At 37.5% G+C, this 22,371-nt stretch overlaps 3 protein-coding genes and 1 long non-coding RNA gene across 4 annotated transcripts in view; 1 reads left to right on the forward strand and 3 right to left on the reverse strand.

The window, feature by feature from the left end:
• The window catches only part of LOC139970756 (transcriptional-regulating factor 1-like), a 79,923-nt gene extending 73,520 nt beyond the window's left edge, over positions 1-6,403 (reverse strand). Inside the window, exon 1 of the mRNA XM_071976716.1 lies at positions 6,143-6,403. The gene's annotated coding sequence lies outside the window, so the exon portion shown is untranslated. The remainder of the gene's footprint in view (positions 1-6,142) is intronic.
• LOC139970759 (tRNA (adenine(58)-N(1))-methyltransferase non-catalytic subunit TRM6-like) overlaps positions 1-22,371 on the reverse strand; it is a 244,428-nt gene that overhangs the window by 156,987 nt on the left and 65,070 nt on the right. The gene's annotated exons all lie outside the window — the stretch shown is intronic.
• Positions 9,344-12,731, forward strand: LOC139970922 (uncharacterized). The gene is made up of 2 exons (XR_011794247.1): positions 9,344-9,707; positions 11,361-12,731. It is a non-coding gene; the product is annotated as an uncharacterized lncRNA (long non-coding RNA).
• LOC139970921 (trafficking protein particle complex subunit 6b-like) lies at positions 12,373-20,828 on the reverse strand. Its single transcript, XM_071976994.1, has 5 exons — positions 20,672-20,828; positions 18,485-18,664; positions 17,647-17,730; positions 16,433-16,526; positions 12,373-14,754 (listed from the first exon to the last, which is right to left on the reverse strand). The coding sequence occupies exons 1-5, from the start codon at positions 20,747-20,749 to the stop codon at positions 14,723-14,725; spliced, it is 468 nt and encodes a 155-aa protein (XP_071833095.1). The 5' UTR covers positions 20,750-20,828; the 3' UTR covers positions 12,373-14,722.

The following is a 22,371-nucleotide window of genomic DNA, read 5'->3' on the forward strand; positions in this document are numbered from 1 at the left end:
CTTTAATGGGGAGAATGCTGCCTAAATTAGCATATTTATATTTTTATGATCAACTTCACAAACTTCAAACTTGCTACTAAAAGATCTAAAATTATTCCCTGCATTAATGCACTGATGTACAAAGCATAATTAGTAACTTGCATATTAACCTTGTTTTATAATCAGGCACTTTCTTCAACTATCAAAAGATTTGGTACATGACAATGACCTCAATGACCATCTACGAATAGAAAGAAATGCTTCCTTTTTCGAAGTAAGGGCAATGTAAGATACAAGTTTATAAGACAAAAACGACCCAGTGTAGGAACGTGCAGCACAGAGCACACCCAATATCTACTATGAGCATTAGGATGAACATACCTTCCATTACAATAGGCTTGTGTTTTGATAATGAAATTGTACCAATCATATCTATGAATGTCCTGCCTAAACCTTGCACTATATTGTCATATCTTAAACATATTGCATAATACCTTCTTCTCTGTCTGATCTTAGTTTTCTGCACAGAAGATCTGGACACATTTTTAGTTCGTCAAAATTTTCTCATATTTTTACTGATACTTGCATATACACAATTGTAAATGTGTAGCATTTAACAAATATCGATTTACGATAGTCCAAGAGCAGATTATTGTAATTGTTTTTAACAGAACTAATATTTAATCCAAAGAAGTTGTTGGGAGACACGAGAATGCCCTTGCAAAACAAGAACAGATGCTGCGGATCAACTTGCAAGCTTCTCGGGAAGTATACTGGCAATCGTAGTAACAGTTGATGAAACAGTGCTATGACAATGTTTTCACTGTCAATAATCAAAGCGATCTCATTCGTCAACAACAGTACGAGTGCACAGATCACTCCCAACTTAATTCATAACATGTTTTACTGTTGCACTGCCCTCCTTGTTTTTTCTGCCGGCAAAGTAAAAAGTAGTAAGAAGCCCCATATGGTACAGCACATACCCTACTTATCGTAAGTCTGAAAATGATGACAAGTGAAAGTTGAAAAGAGCACAAAAGGGTTAAATATGCACACATATGATAACAGGTCACATAACTGTGCGAAGGAGTTCGATAACTAAAAACACCTATTTTTCTACGTGTTTCTAGATCTGGAATATGCAGTTATCTAGGCAAACATAACACATTTAAGATGCAGAGTTACTTTTTAGATGACTACACAAGACCTACAGTATGGCCAATGCTCACATTGTTAGCTCCAATCATAAGTGGTTGTATTCCAAATGGTTGCCATCTAATAGCAAGAACACTCTAAACACAGAGCAAATAGCTGTTGAGCCACCAAGGCATACAGTAATTCATCCAAATATATGCAAATGAACAGATGGCACAGTAGCATTCTTGACATAGCAGGCCTGTAAAAGTGAATGAAGTCTTTTTTTTGGAAAAGGGGTTTTCTCTATGCAGAACACCAACTGCATTAAGGGCCTTATGTGCAAAACAAAAACAAACAAATAAAAAGACAGAGGTACGACTTTCTTTCTATGTATAGAATCTTTTCTAAATCAAATTTGTTCTATTTAACACTGCATGCTAATCTAAGAAAGCTTTTTTAATTACATTTTTACCACTTGATCTTTTGTTTTCTATGATATAGAGCCTCCCACTTAATACTGATAAATATGCACATATATACACTATCATGGTTTGAGGGAATTGCTTAGTGGACAATCAACATATCTAAAATGGGTAAGTGAGGTGGAGTCACACTGACCTATTGTTTGAACACACGAGTAATTATAGACTGCCACAATTAAACAAAGTTATCACCTCTTGAAAATGAGATTTTGGTTTCAATATGTAATGTATGCTTTCCCCAAGTTAACAAAAGGGTATCTGTGACAAACATTTTACTTACAATGACAACATTTAACAGTCATTTACACAAAACACAATATTTTCACCTCATACTGTAAATGAACAAATACCAAAGTGTTTTCATGCAGCCTTGGCATAGTTGTCAATCAAAAGAAATGGGTGGATGAATGTTAAACTGACTTATTTCTCACCCTGACAAATTGTAGCTTATAAATACTCAACAACTAGCAAGAAGATATTTATGACAATATCTTGCCATTCCACTAATCTTTAAAAACCAGCCAAAAGCTGTCAGTCTCCACCATACCAACTTTGCAAAACAACTGTACTACCCACATGAGCTAAATTTCCATGGCTTCAAAGTTGCTGTTTGGGGGGGAGGGGATAGGGTGGGGGTGGGGAAGAGAGGCTGCAATCAGAAACAGTGCAAAGTATAGCATCTCTGAAACTAGACTGCCTAAAAGCTGCTACTTCATATAGAGGCATAATATGTTGAATCAATATGATTATGGATGCAGAAAATAAGCTGAAGCATTGTTCCACTGGCAGCGATCTTGGAGAAGTCATCGGGGGGGGGGGGGGTGGGTTAACGCCCAGACCTCCTCTCCTACTAAACATTGCACATGATCTTTCAATAGGAATCATTACAAATCTGACCAGCATTCACAGCTGGTGGTCAAACATTGATGTATTAAAACAGGGTTGACTGGGTGGAAGTAAACAATTTTGGGAGTAATTGCAGAATTTCATGCAACTTTGAAGCAACACCCTTTAAAAAGAGGTTGGCTACTGCGTCCATATAAGGAGTCTAGTAATATGCAGAGAAATGCCAAAAATAAACCAATGTTTATAACTCCATGTAACGTGCTGTTGTGGCTACCCTGTCGGTTCATTCATGCATATGGAACTTCAGAGGAGAAATGCCAAAAATAAAGTAAGTCCAATGTATCGTGCTGTTGTGACTACTAGGGTGCGTCAGTATAAGCAACAACAGATACCTAGATATACTGGCTGACGAATACCTGGTATAACCAGGTATACTGGGAGTTTTCGCAGAACCGCTACTTCCAGCATTAACAGCATTACTATCAGACACTAGCATGAACCGTATGGACACTAGCTTACAAATGTATTTGGGGATTTATGATGACGATTTTCCCATCTATGTTTTTTTCTGTTGCAGCAACTTGATTCAAGAATTTACCAAAATGAAAAATAAAGTACGAAAAATCAGTGTTGTTTACGTGCCTTTCATTTCAAGCTAGATCCAATTAAAAGTATTATAAACTTGCATGTTTATCCAACACTTGTCCAGTGGTTGGAATGCCATTTCCACTTCTAACTTTACTATCATACTATTTTACACTATGGTATCCTATCATTCCTATGAAAACCATTGTATTGGAATCTGGTAAGCCTTAGTTTTCATTACTCGATTCCTTTTCACCTCGTCTCAAACCAACCAAAAGAAAGATCCATGGGCCTACATGATCTACTGAATGTAATCAGCACTGTACTGTGTGTAGTACTAGCACACGTATGTGTACCCTGCCTAAACAGTGACAGCGTAAATGTGCAGAACAATCCACTCCACTGCAGGGCCCAGTCCAACCACAAGCAGTAGCATATAATCCGTATGGGACTTACACAGAAAGAATTCCGATAGTAATATCGCAGACCGTACCAGGTTAAGTTTCAATGTACTACAAGGGTAGTGCGCAGAATAGGTATTCATATGGTAGAAGACAGTGCTACTACTACTAACAATAAACAGGTATGAATATACGTACTGTGCAGAATCGGTTTCTGCCCAAAATAACTTTTTAGAGCATTTGACAAACTACGTGAGTGAAAAGGAACTCGAGAGAACCTTTTGGTGGGAAACTGTGCTTGCGGTATGGTAAAACTATGCTGAAGTTTTTAAGTAATTAGTCGTAGCAAAGTGAGGGTATTATTATACAACGGGACTGGGAATTTACCTGTTTGTCCCTTCTTTGACCTTTTGTCTGGTTAGCTCCCTAGCTATGTGCTATGATTCATTTATGATGAATCTGCATATGGTTTGAACACACACAGTACAAGCAATAGGTGCAAGGGTAATGATTGTGGGGCAAGAATATTTACAGACTTTCGGGACTACGGGGAGTGGTAAGGTACACAAGATAAACAGCAGCTGCGGGAATATCCTTGAGTTCGCTTGGATTATCTGGATCGGTCTTTTAATCGGGTAATATTTTTACCGGGTACTCAAGTTTTTTTCGTATATCTCTGGTATTTTCGGTATATTCATTTATGACATATTTCAATACCATCAAAATGGGTATGAATGAAATACCAGGTATACCTGTCATATCGATATATCAACAAACCGTAGTGGCTACACCGTCGGTTAATGCATAGGGAAGTTGAATACGAGGAGAAATGCCCAAATTAAAGTAAGTTCAATGTATTATTCTCTTGTGGCTACACCGTCTACATCGTCAGGATGGCTCAATTTATTGCCATTCCTTTTAAGAACAACCCATCATTACATCGTTATATTTTACTATGGAGCAATACCAGGATTATTGCCAATAACAAACTAGGTTCCATGTATTAAATGCTGTAGTGGCTACATCGTCTACACCTATGGCTAGTAATTGTATCTAGTGCAGTTCAATACCAGCAGAAATTTATGCCAAACATAACGTAAGTTCAATGTATGTTGTGGATACACTGTCTGCACCCGTCAGGACAGTTCACTTTATTGCCATTCCTTTTAAGAACAATCCATCATTACATCGTTAATTTTTACTATTAAGGAATACCAGGATTATTGCCAATAACAAACTAGGTTCCATGTATTAAATGTTGTAGTGGCTACATCTTCTATACCTATGGCTAGTAATTGTATCTAGTGCAGTTCAATACCAGCAGAAATTTATGCCAAACATAACGGTAAGTTCAATGTATGTTGTGGCTACACTGTCTGCACCCGTCAGGACAGTTCACTTTATTGCCATTCCTTTTAAGAACAATCCATCATTACATCGTTAATTTTTACTATGGGGCAATACGAGGATAAATGCCAAAATAAACTAAGTTCTCAAGGTATCATGCTGTTGTTGCTACACCATCAGGAGTGCAGCGTGGAACTTTGTGTTGGGGGTATTCTGCAATTAAGCCCATTTTTAAGTGTGTGAGTATCAGGGAAGCAAAAAGGTATTAAAAGCATATGAATAGATCTAGTTAATATTCACCTGAGAATATAGCCTTTAACTGTCAAATGATGTTGTCTTAAATTGGTCAATTTAGAACTTTAGTGTACATTACTTTGATTTGTACCATGCCTCAATAGGTGTTATCATTGACAAATGACTTAAATAATAATAACTCTGGTTCTGGGCAGTGCCTTTGCAAAATAGCACCACTGGATGACTTTGTATGCTGTAAATATAATGCATGGCTTTCCTCTGCTTACTTGTACTACATAAGTGTCATATACTTGACCATACCTTACTTACTGATTGATAAAATACCCTTTCCCTAGGCTAGGCTTATCATATGTTTCTGATTTATGGGTATGGCTTCACCACTTTTGTTCCTAGGTACATTGCACAACCTAATTTAATGCCAGCACTGAGTCCCTCACATAGATCTAGGCCTAAATCACTTGTCATTGCAACTACTAGAACTGTTATTGTTCACTTCCTTTTCAATCCCACAGTGAATGACAGGCAAGTGTTAGTTAGGCCTAACTTATATGCTAAAGTTGGCCTAGGCTAGAAACATCACCAGTCAATGGGACTGATACTAGTGCATTGCAAATTGTGCTCTTAAAATATCCAGCAATGTTACATCAGCAGAGGATATCAACATCGACTTTCAATGCTATCTCAAGCTGCCTTTGACCATATAGTGAATTAAGATCTCTCAGGCTGAGATCGAACTCTTTCGCGTATGAGGTATTGATACAAGCTAATTAGACTAAGAGTTGACAATATATACAACACAGTCTAACAGTAACACTAATTTCCCAGCCTTGGTTGGTCCAGTATCTGATAGTATGTGCATCATAGTAGTACCGGGAATAGTATATTACTCTTATCACACAGACTGCACTAACCTATGTGCGAGACAGTCTGTATGCTTTGCAAGTGAAAACGCGGTAGTTGAATCTCTGTATAATAGCCACAAGTGCAACCATTTCCAGCCCAAATATCATCAACTGCACAAACTGACAATTAAAACTAACATGCAGTAGTAAATATTAATAATTCTATAACCATTGCAGAGATTGCTAAAAGAATTTTAAGCGGCCTTACCAATGCTTTTGAACCTATTTGCCAGGTCTTTCCGGGGTGGAAGAAATCGAGTCCATGTCCATATGTAGCTAGCTCATTACTATGCAACAAGGGACTTCCAAACGAGAACAGTAAACAATACTCGTCATCCGCCAGTCCTCGCGTAATAAAGTAACGCATACTAACACCAAAATGCTTGATTTACAGAACTTTCTGTAAAATTAATTAGACTTTTACATAAAATCATGTCATTTTTGTATATGACTGTTGTCCCTCATATGTTTTCAGAAATAATTAACACAGTTTGGAGGTTAGAACTCGCATCGGTCGCTGGATGTAAATGAAGGGCAAGTACGAACGATACTGTTCTGATATCAAATCAGTTCAACATACCGTATGAATACACCGGTTAGATGATAATAGTTGATGGAGATTATGTCACACTTCACTTGTGTTTATATCTGATTATTTTCAGCTAAATCTGAAAATTTAACATCAATTTCAATTTATTCATACTCTTATCTCAGTTTTGGTTTGTGTAACTTCCGTATCAGCAAAATACACAGTGAGCCAGACTTGAGTGGTAGGGGATATTATATGGGTTCTGGTAGGGGTAGTGTTAGTGATGGTCTGGTTGAGGTTTAGTGGCAGGGATAATAATAAGGAATAAGGGTTTGGGGTGCTGCACATTCACATTTTGTAGGTAACATTTTCAAGGTATTTCACGTACATACTTGTTCCCCTCTGACAGCAAGTCTCGGCGCTATGGAACAGTTTCTCTGGAAATGGATCTCCCTATAGTACCCAGTTACTCGAGTTGAGTTGCAACCGGCAACGTACGTATGGACGTGATCTGGCAAACACAATACAATGAAGCCTTTCACTTATCCCCCTTCTCCTTCTCTTTCTTCTAATACAGGCTCAATCTTCTTATCATCTTGTGTTTATCAAATTATTGAAGCAGGGGCAAATAGTCCCTTGACCCGACTCCTGTTTACACCGCGGCATGCACTTATTTAGTATACTGGATTTCAATAATTCAGTTTGAAGTTCAAGTTGTCATGAAATTTAGGCGAAAGATATCAGCTATTGATATGTCAAATAATACTTCCTGAAAAAAATTATCGTGCCCAAGATAAAGGTATTACAAATGTCCGATAACCAGCCATACGTCCGTCGTGAGAGAAATAAAGAAACATCACTCGACTTATTTTTTCCACTTTATTATGTGGCCTGCAATTTAGGTAATCTTAGAGGTCTACTAATGTATCATACGGTCAATCAAAGCCAAGGACGACACAGACAGAGGCCCGGGAACATGCGCCCCTCATCTGGGACAAACTAAAACGAATGACAGCGAATGACCGAATGACAATTGACTTTGTACAGGGTAAATTATCATTTGCGAATGACAGCGAATGACAGCATGACAGCGAATGACAACGAAGCAACGGTGGTGAGAAGAGATAGAATGAATAACGGAGTGGAGTAAATGCGGTTATTGGTTTTCTGCGCAAAAATGATTTGAGGAAAATCGCATGTTACGTGGTTGCAGGGTTTTTGGTGTAATTTACGGATAGAAACCACAGGGAAAGTTTTTGTGTGAGAATGCGCTTGAGTGCTGTGCTTTTTACCTCTGTAGATTTATATAGAAAGGTAACTGAAGCCGTTTCAAGATTATAGTATTGTTAGTTTCTAACAATTAATATCGAAAAAATGGCGTTAAATTTACTTTTTAAAATCAGACTTACAATATCGCTTGCTATAAGGTGCGTTTTTATCTTGTCCGTACTATACTAGATCCGTAGATACCCACGAAGTCTGAACTTTGCTATCCAGTTGAAGCAAATGTCTGTGCTGTCATTACTGTCATTCGTTTTAGTTAACGCAATTTTTTAGTGTGTACAACATATTGTCATTCGTTACGTGTAACGCAATTGTCATTCGTTTTAGTAACACTCCCCTCATCTTTGTGAAAATTCTGAATAATACCATTTTTCATAAATTACACGTGCCCTATATTTTTTTTAATGAATAATACCCGTTTCCATGTGTTTTGTTCATTACAAGTACTCCTTTGATTTATCCTTTTTATGTTAAAAGTGCCTTATTGTTTCATAAAAAGTGTCCAGGGGCTTGCACTGATTTCAAAATGTAATTTGGCAAGGGCCCTTTTGTTCAAGCAAATAGTGTAATCTGTGGCGCGGAACGCAGACTGAGGATTCATTTCGTCGGAAAGTTTTGAACTAATATTGTGGATTTCCTAATTAAATCTAAATCACTTGTCTGACGGGCTGCCTCTCAAAGTTGTTATCCTCTTCCGCCGCCCCTGCTCAAACTGCGGCAAGTATGCCATTGCCGCCATGGGACACTAACTTTCCAACGAAAAAAAACCCAGAGGAGCGTCACTATGTGGGAGTGTGTGGCTTATTCTGCTGCAGACAATTGTGAATTTTTATCTAATAAGTGTTACATTTCATCTCGAAGTATCGACGTGTTTTCATGTATCGCGAGTTTTTATGCCGAAACGTAGACCTTTTACTTCGAAATACCGACATCATCTCGAAAATTTGTCGTTTCATGTCGAAAATTCGATGTGTTATTTTTTTTTGCTTTGCTAAATATACCGTAGTTATAGCTGAATATGTCCACTTTTTTGAATAACATATTGACAGTTTATCTTGAATTTGAGGTCTTAACTCGCAAGTTCGAAGCTTCATCTCAAAACTTTTTGAGATTATAATTGAATCACTTGCTTGTTAAATTTGTCTATAGGCATCATCCATGAGTAGGAATTTTTCGTTTATGGGAAATTCGAGACTATTTGTCAGAACAGAGCTTTTTTGTCGGGCAAACATGAAACCAATTTAAAAAGCCGAAGTTCTCATGAAATCCATTCCCTGTCGCTTTCTGGTAGCATACCCCCATTAAAAGACTCATTGACTTAAACACTAAATCACAAAAGTAATGTGGTCTCTAAGTTTAGATAGTTCTCACTAGCTAAACGCTACCCATCACTGGATAGCTGACAAGTTAGCCTTTCATGGCACCATCAATTTTCCGTACCATGACCGCGCGGATGTTTTACTATCAGAGCCTGAAGTTTTCGTCACTTGTAAACAAACCGCTTCACTTAGCGGTTAAGAAATGTTCGTACGCTGCCCCTGGAAGGCCTAAAGGGGTCTAAAATTGCCTCAATTGACCCATTTTTTGCACCACATGTAGTTCCATTCAAGCTCTTCATCATGCAAGCCACAACAAACCAGATCCTGATTGATAAACGGTCAAAAAAGATGTTCACCTTCTGCTTTTTGGTACTTTTCCTGAGATAGGAGAACATTCGGGCGGATTGATATAGACGCTAATAGGAGTACGCCACCCTCTGGTTTGTATCACATGAAATCCTAGTTATACGCACTGATCTGTACACTATCTGTTATTGTACAGATCAGTGGTTATACGGTATGCGGGTGCTGTGGGTTTATGACTGGCGCCCCAACAGAAAAGCAATGGCTATTTAGGGATCACCACCAACCCGAGGGGCTGGTTATCTCAGTTGGAAGAGCACTTGGCTTGTAATCCACAGGTATTCTGGTTTGATCCCGTAATTGTTAGCGATAAATGTCTTTGCTTCTCTTTCATTGTCTGAAATTTCCCCGTCAGTTTTTCATTATTCATTTACTTATAGAATTGTACATAGAAGCAAACTCGTCTTCTTTAGGGGAGCAAGTTAGGAAAGTGTAAGGAGGGGAAGTGTTGGGGGGGGGGGGTGAGGATTGTTACGATCAGTGCATTGTGTGGTCAGCCTGATGATTGCTATTATTGTTAAGTAAAACTATCTACGTATATTGTTTCTTCTGCTAGCAATTTCAATTCTATCAAAACAATCACATTTTAACAGCAACAAACTGAAATGGATTATGTAGATCAAACTGGAGATAAAAAACGAACTTTGCTTATAGTAAAGGAATATCCTGTATTGATGCTGTGTTTGTACTAATCCAAGGTATTGTTTCATATTTGAATAAATAAGGAAACAACTATATCAAAAGTACTTTTCCTCGACTTTTCTAGTACTTTCAACACAGTATTGCCAAATCAATTATTAAGAGATCTGTCGACATTAATAAATGAGCCTCGGCCTATTTGCTGGCTTGAGAAATTTCTACATGGATGGATATTGCGAGTAAAAGCTGGATGAGGGGTTTTCGGAATTTTCTAGTTGGTGGTGCCACAGGGAGGTCAGAGATCTGCTTTACTATTTAAGATAATTCACAGATGAAATCAAGTCATATGAATTTATTTCGGTCATAAAGTATCCTGATGATACTGCACTGTCGTGAAAAAAATATCAACAAATACCTTTACCAGGGATCATCTAAACTATCAACAGGTCGTAAATGATTTAGTATATGAGAATTTATTACTAAATACCCCAAAATCAAAGGAAATGTGTTTTGCAAGCATAAATATCAAACACAAAGGCCTGCAATCGTACAAAAGTTATGAAATTACGATTGTGACTACATACGGGGGGGGGGGGGGGTCCGATGTTGAACACACTTCCAAAAACCAACTATTTAGGGTCATGTATATAGATGACAAAATGACCTTTACTTCTCACATATCCAATGTTACGAGCAAACTATGTTATATATTGTGTCATTTTTTTTCTATTAAGAATGGTAGGGAAAGTGATTTTAAATCTGTCATTCTCCGACATCTCTTTCATGTAGTGCTAGTCTGGTATCATTTTATTTTGCAAAAAGATAAGGATGGAATTGCACAGTTTTGAAAGTACATGTCAAAGGTTCTTCACTTAGGTTATCAATTATATGAAGAAAACTGTGAACGCCTCTGCTAGAGCAGAATTTATAAGAATGGCCACAAATTGGTTTTTATGATGATCAGAATCACCCCTTGCCTGCCTCCATAAAGAGTCTTAACATACAATCAAACAGAAAGCTAAGAAATCCTAATATTTTCGCCAAAGTACAGCATAAAGTGGTTTAAGAATACCTTTGTTTTCTAGAACTGCAATTTTTTTATCAATCGAAAAACTGAAATGAATTGTTACAGTTTTAATATTTTCTTTGAACTAACATCTTCTATATATTATTTTAATATTGTATTTTGTTAATCCTATTCATAGATACTTTAATATTTATTCTGGAACAGATTGAAATTCAAACTGAAATAGAAATGAACCATTTGTTCCTTCTTTGTGACCACATTACAGGCGGTCTCAAGACGAGTGCCGGATACGATCCCTGGCTATTCCGCTAGAAATGGACTTGGATACTACAATCCTGTGGTTAAATCCGTCCCAGGCGGTCTCAAGACGAGTGCCGGATACGATCCCTGGCTATTCCGCTAGAAATGGACTTGGATACTACAATCCTGTGGTTAAATCCGTCCCAGGCGGTCTCAAGACGAGTGCCGGATACGATCCCTGGCTATTCCGCTAGAAATGGACTTGAATACTACAATCCTGTGGTTAAATCCGTCCCAGGCGGTCTCAAGACGAGTGCCGGATACAATCCCTGGCTATTCCGCTAGAAATGGACTTGAATACTACAATCCTATGGTTAAATCCGTCCCAGGCGGTCTCAAGACGAGTGCCGGATACGATCCCTGGCTATTCCGCTAGAAATGGACTTGGATACTACAATCCTGTGGTTAAATCCCTCCCAGGCGGTCTCAAGACGAGTGCCGGATACGATCCCTGGCTATTCCGCTGGAAATGGACTTGAATACTACAATCTTGTGTTTAAATCCGTCCCAGGTGATCTCAAGACGAGTGCCGGATACGATCCCTGGCTATTCCGCTGGAAATGGACTTGAATACTACAATCTTGTGTTTAAATCCCTCCGGTAAAAGAACAATTTCTTTAATACAAGAATTTGCACAAAAATAAACAAAAGTCATTCTTAACATTCAATTTCATTCTGTTAAACAAACCATTCATTTAGGGACTGTAGTATGAACTTTGCTATTAGAATAACAGACACCAGGTTCTGACGACCATTGACAACCATTTTCTACAGACCCAATGGAAGTAATTTGTTCATCAATATTTATTATAGTCAATTCAGTTTTGAGAACCATCTTTAAAACATAAATAGAACTATCCCTATGCCATATGTAAACACAGCCACCTAACTGCTTTGTATGAGCCAAAGAGTGAAGCATTGTGGTTCTAAGTCTTTGTAATTTCCCAGGTGAGAAACAAAACAGGAAAGAGTGAAGGAGATTCTGTTGCACAATCTATTGTATGTTTAATATTTTTGTTAATTTCATGTTTATGCCACGTTTAAAGGTTTATTTACGGATAAAATTATGACAACGGATCATATCAAATATCCACCTACACAGGATGTTGGTACCACAACCATGATAACAAACTTGGAAATTTGCTAGTTGTTGAAGCAATAAGTAAAAAAGACCTACCAAAGAGACATTATTAAAAAACCAATCAGAACCCAAAATAGATATCTCAAAGAGATATGATCAAAGTACAGAGTAGGTTCACCTATACCGAGAGACATTCATTAAACCATGTCTTAAAGCCAAGGCTCACATGCTGTTTCTTTATACTCAATATTTGAACAAATTCAACAGACTTATTGTACATCATTGTAATAACAAAACACTTCATTCATGACAGAGGTTCCTCTGACTCTCACAAATTAATCGGCTAAATCCTCAAATTTGCAAAACTTAGATTAGTTTCTCCAATTCTAAGCCTTTAGGATGCTTAAAATAGCTCATTTGAAACCCATCCTATCAATATTATGATTATGTATGAACACTGCCTCTTTATCAAGCTTTTTTTCTCAAACACTTTGAACACCAGTGAAAGAAAGGAACATTCCAAATCACAAACCAGAAATACCAAATTCAAAGCAATGAAGCTCCTGGCTTTTTTCCCATTTTTATAACTGGCAAGCTACTGGTTTTAAGGCAGATAGTTTAATGTTGCATCACACTTTCACCCTGTGTGACTACAGTTTGATACTAGACAGGGTACAAATCATGCAGTCAGTGTAAGGAGGCAGGTAAGCAACAAGCAATCACACAATGTTAATGGATGCGACCCATGATATCAGTTGGGCAGACTGCAGGAGGTACATGTTTGGAGAGTAGCAGTAATTGTGGTAAGGCAGTCTCAGTGACAAATGAGCACACATACATCATCACAATATGGTGATTGTGCATCTCTTCAAATGAATTCCAAAATGTGTTTTTTTTTTAATGTCAAGAAAAGAAATATGACTGACATACAACGATCATTCTCTTTCTCATAAAAACTGTGATAAATGTCCATCTTGTAACTTTGAAGCCATTAAAGACCTCTCATATTCTCTTTTATGATCAGCTTTATGGAAGGCATGTTAAAATGTCAACACACCTCTACAATCACCCCTTTACAGAAATGAGTCAAATACTGTAATGTAGCCCTCATGATTTTTTTCATAACCCCATTTGCCCATTTCACAATACCCAACTATAGCTTAATTTGTTCTTTTGAATAGTTACACTGGAGAAACAGCTGTGACCCTTGTATACAACTAGACACGATTGCTAAATAAAATAATTGGCAAAATTTCCTTTCGCATCCACCATTAACAGACAAGAATTCTAGGATCCTGAGTAACTATAAATAAACCATCATGAAGTCACAGACACTTAGTGACTACAGAGTAACAAAACCTTGCCACCAGCTGAACTTCTCTCATGTCATCAATGACTACCCTTTAACACTCAATCTGAACTGATCATGACATACATGTGTGACATTCATCTTTCCCAGGTATGTGTCATCTACTATAAAATTCTAGCTAAAATCCCTTGACATGGATACATATCCTATGTCAACTCCAAATGCAACAAAGGTATTTCTCATTTTATAATCAATGCATTATTAGGGTTTCCAGGCTTTCCAGGCCTTAACTTCAGAGCAAATACATGTCATGACTTTTCCAATTCTTTTCCTTTAATACACAAATTATCAAATTTAATCACCTTATTGACAGGAATTCTATGATTGTCAAGTGTTACCTTTTGGTTAACAGTACACTATAGATTTTAAATTGTTAGTGAATTATCCATCAAGATTTTTATTATACAATCTAGTCAAAAGGTTCTCATAATCGGTGTGCTTGAAGCTTTTAGCAAATTTCTGAATTTTTTCAAGCCTTGAAGCTATTTTCCTTCAACATCATCTCCCTTCCATGGTACTCCATGATAGCATGAACGACAACAACATGTTTTCTGAGCAAGGAATAACGCAGCCTGGCATATTGATGGTTAGTATCTCTGATAACATGTGATATATAATGTGAAACGTTGATCTCTGCTAACTGTGTACTGTGAGAGGCAGGCGTACAGCTATCCACATTCGGCCACCACAGTGCAAATATTTCATAGTACAGCTTCACAGGGATATAGATGCAGCTCTCAACACAGGCAGATGAAATATACACTCCTTGATATGCACCGATGTTGAGAATCAAAGCTGGTTTAGTAGCTGAGCTATAAACGATGTTATTGCACCCTCCCAGATGTTTGGCGTTTCCGACTCCTCGCGGCGAACAAAATTATGTCTTTGGGATCATTATTTGAAATTTACCTGCACATTGAAGAGAAAGAAAACGAACACTTAAAATGCAACAATTAGAAAGGGTACAAAAGTCAATATTCTTGAAAGGTCTTGTACCTCATCAGTATTCATTCTTAAATGTCCTCCTTGTCTTCTGACTGCAATTAGTCTTAGCAATTTCTCAGAGCCAACACCTGGAGAAATTACCACATTTTTGTATACATGGTCTAGAAACAAGGGAAGGTTGATCAAGCAAAGTGTTTCATGAATCACAACAAGATAACTCAAAGTCCAAATTTGTTGTTATTGGTTTATCCCCTAACCACTGCTACAATTTGTTGCCAGTTTCCCTAAAATGTTTCCCAACCCACAAAATATTACTTGTATGACTTTGTTTTACACTAAGATTGCAATCGATCCAACTAAGGGAAGCCTACAGACTTTTAGTTTCCAGAAATGAAAGTTTAATAAAACATTGATTTCTTTGGTCAGCAAAATTTTCCGTTTACAATTACTTAAACGGGAAAAACTTGTCCCTCCTTGTGTGAATGGTAATGGGCATTCAGTATCATCACATAAGCATCAGAAAAAGTAAACAAATCAATTCCAAAACAAATGACTCAATGAGTGGTAATTTATGCAAGGCTGGATAAAATGAAAATGACTCTTGAGAGTGAAAGGCAGGAAGACCATGACAGCTTCAAAACTGCTTGCAGATAGTTACTTATCCTCTGACTTATCCTTTCATTTCCATACTTCTCCTACTTTGGGGAATCTGTTGCATTCAAGATCAACTTGTTTAAATGCAGACACATGAACGTGATTACAACTTAAACAGCCCCAGTGTATTCTCATTAGATCCACTCATATTTACATGCTAAATTAGATTATCAAAGAATATAAACAATTGTATAATTTCATCTCCTTTTATAATAATGCACACAGCTGGTACTTAGCCTGATCCTTTTAATGACAAAACCATCATCTTCTGTCCAGAATTTTTTTTTGCAAATGAGGATAGGCTAGGTCACACCTGCTATGCTAGAGCTGGGTTTATTTTTGGTAAATTTGTTAAAACTTGTAAGATGTAATGTTACATTTCTTCAGATGTTAATGCAACAATCTCTTATGTGTGTACATGCATTTTTGTAGCAGCCAGCAAAAGTGATGCTTACAAATTACAACCTGTTTTATGACCACTAATGGCCTCACATGATGGAAACGAAGCCAGTACTCACACAGTTGACATTTATTGCATAAACTGCTCAATACAAGTCATTTTGACATGTAAACTTTGGAAATATATTTCCATGTAAACTATATATTTATATATTACATATTTCCATGTAAACTATTTGGAAATATATTTCCATTCAAAACAGATCAAGAACAACTTCCTTGCAAGTAAACTGGGATATTCTATTATTATTTATCCAACCAGTCCACCACTCTAAGAAATTAACTAACTTTAACTCTGGAATTTATTCTAAAGTTTGCATGACTTGTAGATTCCCCCCTGTTGAAAATGTCTCTCTTATCTGCATTATAAAAGTTTTGGTTGCCATCTCTGAAATGAGATTATGGAATGTTGCACAATTATGAACATTACACACTGGTGCAAGTGCCGATGCGACTCATTTTGTGTGTAAGAAGTATGCGCGCCACATATTTAGGCATTACAACAAGAGATAATAATCACTCATCTTACATGATGGCATGCTGCTGACTTCTGCTGTGACCACTGAGTTAATGCCAAAACTTGCTAGAGCACCTCTGACCAAACCACACGTATATGCTAAGTACTGTAAGAGAGGAAAAAGAGAGATAGATGGACCTAAGTGAAGCATATCTCATGAACACATATTGTACACATATAAAGCAATATGAACACATATTATACACATATAAAGCAATATGAACACATTACAGTGTTTTCTGAATATTGATTTTAAAAGTAATCTAGTGGGTATCACTCTCATTGGTTGTAATAATTAGAAGTGCCCCCTTCGCTCGGTTGTGATGCCAACTCATCATATTTTACAGGAAGAATCTGTAGTTCTGTACAGACTTAAGAGGAAACGGGCATGACTGTACAAGTTTGTCTAACCTTATGGTTGGCGAGTGCACCGTATGTAATTGCTATCATTTAATGTCATTCTTGGGCGATGAAGAATTAATTGTACTGGCAGGGAGTGGCCAACCAACTCAACTTGAAGAACACTGTATTTTGTATTATTCCTGATGTCACACAGATACACTGATTCAAATCCACCTCTTGGCCAACGGGACTGTCCAGCCACGACTAAAATCGACAGAGGGCACTGTCTCATCGGTCCTTTCTAGTTCCACAAACTTGGCAGGCTGCAGTCTCTGACAGCAGGTCATACGGGTACAGTGAGTTGACCACTAGTAGTATATATAATTTCATTTGTAACTATTAAAGAACGCAAACTTTTGATAAATAGTTTCCAGCTAAACTAAACTGTTTTTTAACACCTTAACTTAAAGCACTATTTTCGTTTGGCCAGACTGCACGGGGTGGAATCTTGACCTAGTCGATCACGAAGCTCATCTTTGCGCAACTTCATCTGGTATGCACACATGCTTGTGAACGCTCGACAGGAATGTTTTGCTTTAATTCAGAGATCTATTACAAGTGTACATAACACGCATTAGGACCCGATATGTCGGTGCCCTTTTTTAATGTTACTTATCCAATCTTATCAAGTCATCATTATGAAGTTCTTCTTATAGCTATCACTCCAACATCTACTAATGCTCATCAAGGATGATGTCACTGATTAATTAACAATGCTCCTGTACAGGTTTGCAATCTTTTAATCCAGCAGCGCCTGCTGCTACTGATGCTCGGAGTTGATTAGATCAAGTGTTTAACGATACTGTTCTGGAATGTCATCTCACCTTGGGTGCTGATTCCAGGTACTGATCACCTGCTGACATGTGAGTGAGAAGTTTGAATCTGGAATCCAGGATCACATACACCCCCTGGAGAGTAAAAGAGGGAGAGAGCTGTAACAGAAACCTAGAATTAACCTTTAAGCCTCATTATGCATTCAACCAGGACAGTCTAAACAATGGTTTTATAATACTATTGCATAGTATTAAATTCATCACAGGACTATGATGACATACTTTTTTGGCCCAAATTTTGGCCCATCTGCAGGGTGAGAGGGAATTCAAGAGACAGACATTAACACAGCCTTTGGTGATCCAAACATTAATGAAACACATGGGAGGGCAGACAGATGTATTTACCTTTGGATGCTTGTATGCTGGCCTACATAGCTTATCATGCAATCACTAATGTATGCCTAGCGCCATTACAGATGGCACTAAGTCATACCTGACATCGCCTTCTCTCTCAAATAACGGTTCGGTAGGGGTAATGTTTGAAGGACATGTTTAACAAATACCCTCCAGTCATTAGTTCTACGCTGACAGTCAGATCCGTGTTCCTAAGGATTTCAGCTATAAGTGTTCACAGTGTAGCCTACATTGTAGCCTAAATTGTAGCCTACATGGTAGCGACATTGTTATTTTCAATATTACGTATTAAGGTCAATGCCTTTGCTCGTGCATAATCCCAATTAACTTTGAAGTGATTTTGTCTTGGCAAACAGGGGACACAATGTTATGTCATTGCCTGAAGCTTTTAGTTGCTTATTCTCTGTGACTGGACCAAATTACTTCATAGTCAAATAGTTAAATAATCAAATGAACAGCACATTCATTAACTCACCAAATGATTGGTTCTTAAATTGTCCACCTGCTTCTTGAAAGTCCCTACCCAGAATTCCTTGCATATGAACTTGATGATATCCAGCTCGCTGCCAAATCTTGGTGAATCTCGTGTAAATCGTTCCGAGAGGCTTTGACCAACTCTACAGCCCATCTGTTCTAGCTTCGATATGATGAGATTCTGTGATAAGAACAGAAAACAACTTGGTCACAACTGATAATCTTGGACTGCATAAACACACAAAAACATCGCAAAAACCAATCCCAGTGCAGGAATGAGCAGGCACCACTTAAGGTTCAATAGTGTGTTGCAATATCTTCATTATTCAGAAACAGATTACAGGTAGGGTACAAGAAATGTAGTTGTTTAAAAATTAAAGATAACTCAAATTTGGTAGGATGACCAAGAACTTTCTTTGAGTTATCTGAGGCATACCAAATTTTACTTTGCATACATTTCATTGTACATTAATTTTTGTGAATGAACCCATTATTCTGTTCGGGCGACAATATGGGCGACAATAACAGAACCTCTGCTTAAAATGATTACATCCTGGTGTCTGCAGTTACAGCATTAAAGTGACTGAATGAGCCTCACACTCAGCTGTGGTACAGAGAATACTATTAAAAAGTACATGTTAAGACAGATTTTATTAATTTTTTTTTTAAGAAATGGACCAAAAATATGAAATAAAACTACATCTGTTTACTTTCTTCTAACATTCCAATGATTAAAAGACTTTATAATTGATAGAAGGTCCAAAGGGGTTTGCAATGATATGCTCAAATCATTGACCTCAGTGTACCTCACTCTGTAGTGCGTTTTCAGAAATGTTTGGAGACCAAAGCAACGATAGCCGACTCAGCCACATCGAACATGAAAATGAATATTTCAAATCCTCATTGGTTTGTCTAGTCATTTCATATGAGAAAGTAAAAAATGACCAAATGAGTTGATCAACGTTGGTACGGACTAGAGATTACGGATCAATCTTGTTGTATACGTGAGGTACACCATCACCAAACTAAAAGACATTTGATTGTGAGGATTATTTAATTATGAGAGATACCACTTTAGAAGCCTCAGATTATTGGATTGTTCACACAAAACTACTTTTACACTGATATTCCAGAGAACGGCATGAGAATTTTAGTGAGTGCCAGTGATACTCTTGGCAAGGTTGTGACTTCACGGCTGTAAACAATGCAAGTGGAAGTCGATTGCACTGGGGAGATGACAAACATATACGTATAACAGAGGTTATTCAGTTACCTTTAAGGACACAGCCTATTCCACAAGTGCTCACAACATACCATATTCTTAGGCAATGTAGTTTCCAAATGTGACCATAACAGCCACTCAAATAATGAGCTGTGCATATTCATGGTTAAAACAAGTGTGCAGTGTTGGTAAATTAAGAACTGAAAACCATCAATATTGTGTTTTTAGACTCTCATGAATTTCTTCACACGTTTATTAAAGGGGTAATTAGCCAGTACCTCGCCACGCAAAATTGAGTGGCTACGAGGAGTTTCCAAAATGCATAGAACTAGACAGCTGAGCAAACTCAGCAAGATCGTCATCACTGCTATCCTCTAAAACTAAAAGAACAGTAATGCCCTTACTATTGCAAACTTACCATGCACCATCATAAATGTAAGTACCACATTGCAAAATCAGATAAACCTAGGCTTCAATAATAAATTGATGGCTCCATGATTAACAATGACTAAAGATTTCCAGTCTTTAATCATCAAATACCAAAATGCTGGGCCTAACATAGGCTATGAATAGCCTACCTTGCTATAGGCCTACATTGGCTAATGTGTCACTGTAACTATAACAGTATAAGGGCCTAGGTATATCATACAGTATTTGTGACCGGAACAAAAATTGAGCAATGGTACTAGTACTACTAGTGCTACTGCGAGCAAGAGTGGTCAGTAGGACCTATGCTAGGTCAACCATTCAATGGCTATACCTAGGCATAGGTAACATGTCATTGATACTTTCGCGAAAGCGGTCCAATGCCTATCTTAATTCATTTAGATAGCACACAACAAGTAGGCCTAGCCTAGATGGATTGGCCTTGGCCTAAAGTTAGACCTATGGTTTTGATTTCAAGATTTTACTTCAGAACTTCATATAACGTATATTAAATTGCTAAATATCAAACATGAAATTTACATCATCTTCTTCGGTCTGCTTTTCAAAGTATGATACAATCTCCATGTGGAGGAACTCGAAGACAAATTCATCAGCCATTCTAAGTAATGTTACAATACCTCACAATAACTCTACGTACTTGTATCCACAATATCTGTGTTAATTTAGCTAGTCTGTTACGTTACTGTTTTGGTAGAATGATGTACTGAGGCATTCAAACTGAGGGCGCAGTACAAGAATACGCGCATTGGTGAAAGGAGACACAAAATTCAACCGTGACATTACTATAGCCTTTATAATAATAATAATACCAAACACTTAAAAAGCGCTAATTATAAGCAAATGTTGTCGAAAGCGACGTACAACAAGGCAAAACAAAACCAAGCAAAATCAGCAAAAATACCTATTTAAGAGGTACGTTTTCAGCTTAGCCATGAAAAGTGATTTATTGGGTACGCATTTTAGATAATTAAGAAGGGAATTCCATGACTTTGGACAAGAGATACAAAAAGCACGCTTACTATACGTAAGACCAACAGTTTGAGGAACAAGTAAAGTAACATGACGGGGTATGGCGTTTGAATTAGTTTCACCGAGATATTTTGGTGAGAAACCGTAGATGCAGCCATGTACTTAAGTAATAATTTTGAATTGTATTCTTCCTTCAATTGGTAACCAGGCAACAATCTATAAGAAGGAGGTAACATGGATGCACTTTAATTGCTCAAACAGCAGTTTGCAGACCAGTTAACTTTTTGCAGACGATTTGTTAGGTTTTTGGAAGACCTATAAAAATGGAGTTACAGAAGTCGAGAGGAGATGTCACATGAACATGAATTAAACGTTCACTTAGTTCACGAGACCGACAGTGCCTTAAAGATATTATATTTCTGAGGTGTACACAGCATGATTGAACGATATTTGAGATATGTTTCTTAAGGTTCAATTTGTATTAAGAGTGATGCCCAAATTTCTTGCATGGATTAACTATTGTCCAGCAAAGGTTCATTTTTTTTGTTGTGCACCTGTCTTGGTCGTGATTTTTATTAGCAACGAGAATTCAGTTTTGTCAGCGTTAAAGTTTGAATAACAAACACTCCAAACCAGGGGGTAGGAAGCTTCCAAAAAGTGGCGGGCACAATATCAGAGGGGCACTTTCTCATTCCACAACCACCACTCGTTATGCTATAACCGATACACACCGGCCATATCACTGAAATATATATGATGTGTTAGTATGCTATCAATACTATTTATTGAGATTGTTTATTGTTAACCGTGCTATAAAAACAGTACAGACTAAAAATAAATAATTAAAATAAAATATTAAAATTAACAAAGGCTTAAGATATCAAAAAACAGTTCTTCATCAAAGGGGACATTTTATCTGCCAGTAGGGCACATTTGCTATTTGGGAAGAAAAAGTGGGGGCACGTGCACCCAGTGCCCCCCCCCGGGCTCCTAACCCCCTGGTCCAAACAGCTAAGAAAACAGCATGTTGCTCCATTTCGGAGATATCCTTCTTTAAAAGTTGTGTCTGTAGCTGTCAATTATACAAGTTTCTGATAGCAAAGTGTCACATTAAACTCAAACCTTTTACTTTTCTCAAAGAAAGAATGAAAAGTAGTTTTCCATGCATGTATTAGTTGGAATGTATACACTGTTAGTTGCAATCCCTATCTCAATAACTGTTACCATATTCGGGACACTCCATTGAATGT

This window comes from Apostichopus japonicus, chromosome 8, assembly GCF_037975245.1.
Source record: "Apostichopus japonicus isolate 1M-3 chromosome 8, ASM3797524v1, whole genome shotgun sequence".
Taxonomy (NCBI): Eukaryota; Metazoa; Echinodermata; class Holothuroidea; order Aspidochirotida; family Stichopodidae; genus Apostichopus; species Apostichopus japonicus.